The sequence below is a fragment of the Prunus persica genome, chromosome G1 (assembly GCF_000346465.2).
Source record: "Prunus persica cultivar Lovell chromosome G1, Prunus_persica_NCBIv2, whole genome shotgun sequence".
NCBI lineage: Eukaryota > Viridiplantae > Streptophyta > Magnoliopsida > Rosales > Rosaceae > Prunus > Prunus persica.
Genome location: NC_034009.1, coordinates 378866 through 381546, shown reverse-complemented (window position 1 = coordinate 381546; position 2681 = coordinate 378866). Strand labels below are relative to the sequence as shown.

At 37.3% G+C, this 2681-nt stretch overlaps 1 protein-coding gene across 1 annotated transcript; it reads right to left on the bottom strand.

Annotated features, from left to right (window-relative positions):
• Window positions 949–1981, bottom strand: LOC18792371 (mitochondrial intermembrane space import and assembly protein 40). Its single transcript, XM_020559624.1, has one exon. The coding sequence runs from the start codon at window positions 1701–1703 to the stop codon at window positions 1221–1223; it is 483 nt and encodes a 160-aa protein (XP_020415213.1). The 5' UTR covers window positions 1704–1981; the 3' UTR covers window positions 949–1220.

The following is a 2681-nucleotide window of genomic DNA, read 5'->3' as shown; positions in this document are numbered from 1 at the left end:
GAAAACTAGATCTTTCAGATCAAGCTTGCTACATGTAACAAATCCACATGCTATGAATCAAGTGCAGCAACAATTTTGTCTTTCAGATCAACTTCAAATGAAATTATAAGCGTTTCCAGTGCAGCACCAAATTTGTCTTACCAACCTCGGCACTCAAAACCAACGCACAGATCACATTCATGTTAAAGCACAGTACCATCCAAATTGAACCAATGACCCTACGAAAAGTTGATCCAAAGTCCAGCATCTAAACTAACCAGATTCATAATTCAGATACACAATTTATAGATGGAGATATATTAGACCAGAGAACAATACTTGAGGTGTTGAACCCCGCCAAAATTGTCGCAATCTTCAGGTACCATGACAGATAGAAGGGAAAATGTTACCACAATGTTGAACCTTTCTAGGTGCTCAAAAAGATTGTAAAACAGTAGGTAATTATCAAAATGCAATTGATGTGAACCACCCCTGCATAAACTGTTTCAAGGTACCTATTGTCCATGTTCAAATCTAACTACTCAGTTATGATAAACTTTTTTTTAAAGACACAGCTCTTCATTATATTACAGTATATATCTCAAAAGCCTACAACTTGGGGAACCATCTGATAACTAACTGAATATGTAGGTGCATTACATGGTAGTCACAAAACCTCTAATTGATCGCATCGCAACGACTAATCGCAGTTTTACTTGCTACTATACATGTCGTATAGCTCATCAACTCTAAACTCCAGCTAGAGGCCTTAAGATCAGCAATAATCAGATAGAAGATGATTCCATCACATCAACTTGAATGACTAATCAAATATAAGACACACTATTCATGTGCAAATGTGATCATGTCACCACCACATAGCAAATACATGTAACAAAATTTCAAACAGACAGACAAACACAAAGCATTGCATTGGAAACAAAAACCCAGAAACTCGACAGCAACTAATTGATTCACAAACAGAGTCAGTTATAAATTCAAAAATAGTGATTGTTATTGGTTTTATCCAAGTAAAATTATTGTGATCACAGAAATTACAAGTTTTCAAACACTTTTGATCTTCAAGTCTCTGAATTTCCACTAATCATATCCGCAACTAAAATAATTTCCAAAAATCTCGACGACTGACCATGCTTACCAATTAGGTGTGTGAAAAGGTACAAAATCATATAGTTTTTCTTTTCCAGTTGACAGAGACAAATCAACAAGCACCTAACCGGCTATGCATCTTTCTCGCCACTGGAATCCGAATGCTGCTCCGAAGCGGCGGCATTTTGATCCTTGGAGCTCTCAGCAGCCTTTTCCTTCTCCAATTCCTTGACAGCCTCTGCCTCAGCGGCCTTCTCAGCCTGCAATATGGGCTGGTAGTAATCGGGATGAGCCTCCATACACTTCTTCAAAGCCGAAGTGACCTCAAAGCATTTCTCAACAATGTCCTCCTTGTTCTTCTCAGACTCTTCAATGCACTGTTCCCAAGCTGTGAAGCTCTCTTTGCAGCCACCGCCTTTCATAAACAAGCAGAACCCACATTCACCGGGCTCCTCCTCATCGTCCTCCGCTTCCTCTTCTTCTTTAGACGCGTTCTGTGGATTCCCTTCAGCTTCCTGGGGCTTCTCTTCGTCTACGGGTTTGGAATCTGATTCGGTATTTGAGGCCTGCGTTGGAGCTTGGTGTTCCAGGGTTTTAGAAGGTGAATCGGCCATCAGGTAGGGTTTATGGTTTGATGCGATGTGTTTGGTGGTGGTAGTGGTGGTGAGCCGGGGTCGATGGGAATGGTTGAGTTATGAATTGTTGTTGTGGGTGGCTGTAGAGAACAGGACAAGGGCTGGTCAAGGCAAACCCCATGACTGCTCAAAACCTACCAAGATTGGTGGACTGAGAAGCGGAATATTGGCCGGGCCGGCTCAGGCCCAGGGTCATTTCCTTTGGATTTTATTTAAGAGGGCCGGCCTCTATGCACAACGTCTTTTTCATTAAAAAATAAAAATAAAAATACCACTTAAATGCGTGTGTGCCAATTTGCTTTTTTGTTTTTGTTTTTTCCTTCTGTTTTATTCTTTTATTTTTAAAATATTGAGAAAATTAAGATAACCCTATAAAAAAATCAAAATAAAATAAATATTGATGATCTTTAAAATCAAAAGTTTGCGTAACAATTAAAACTCTCATGATAACGTCTTAGTTCAATTCAGACTAAAGGTGAGTACGGTTTGGATTGGATCGGTTTTACTTTAAAATTATAACTGAATAAATTACAATATAACAGTTTAATTAATAAAATTAATGAAGAAACGAACCAAACCAAATCAAGTTAAGATGGTTTGGTTCGGCCAGTTTGGGCCTAAATCCAATTCTTTTTCCTTTTGTATTTTTCAACATTGTTAGCCTAATTACAACCAACAAATCCACAACTTGCTCCATAGTTAAATAATTTTCTAGAATACGAAACCATCCTAAAGCTCAACATGCCATAAAACTTCACATTTCAATAATTAATATAGCTCAATTCAAATATCTATTTATAATTATTTGATAGAAAATATGCTGAAGTTAATCTAATGAAATTTATTTTTGATTAATAAAATAAAATAAAATCTCCAGTTGGATTGTTTTGCAAAGATAATCTTTATATAACTATTTGCAGAGCCAATTGCGATTGTAATACATGTGGGTGAAAATTC

Bases quoted from the DNA above. Each gene is read 5' to 3' on its own strand.
- LOC18792371 (XM_020559624.1), bottom strand. From the start codon at position 1,703: ATGGCCGATTCACCTTCTAAAACCCTGGAACACCAAGCTCCAACGCAG.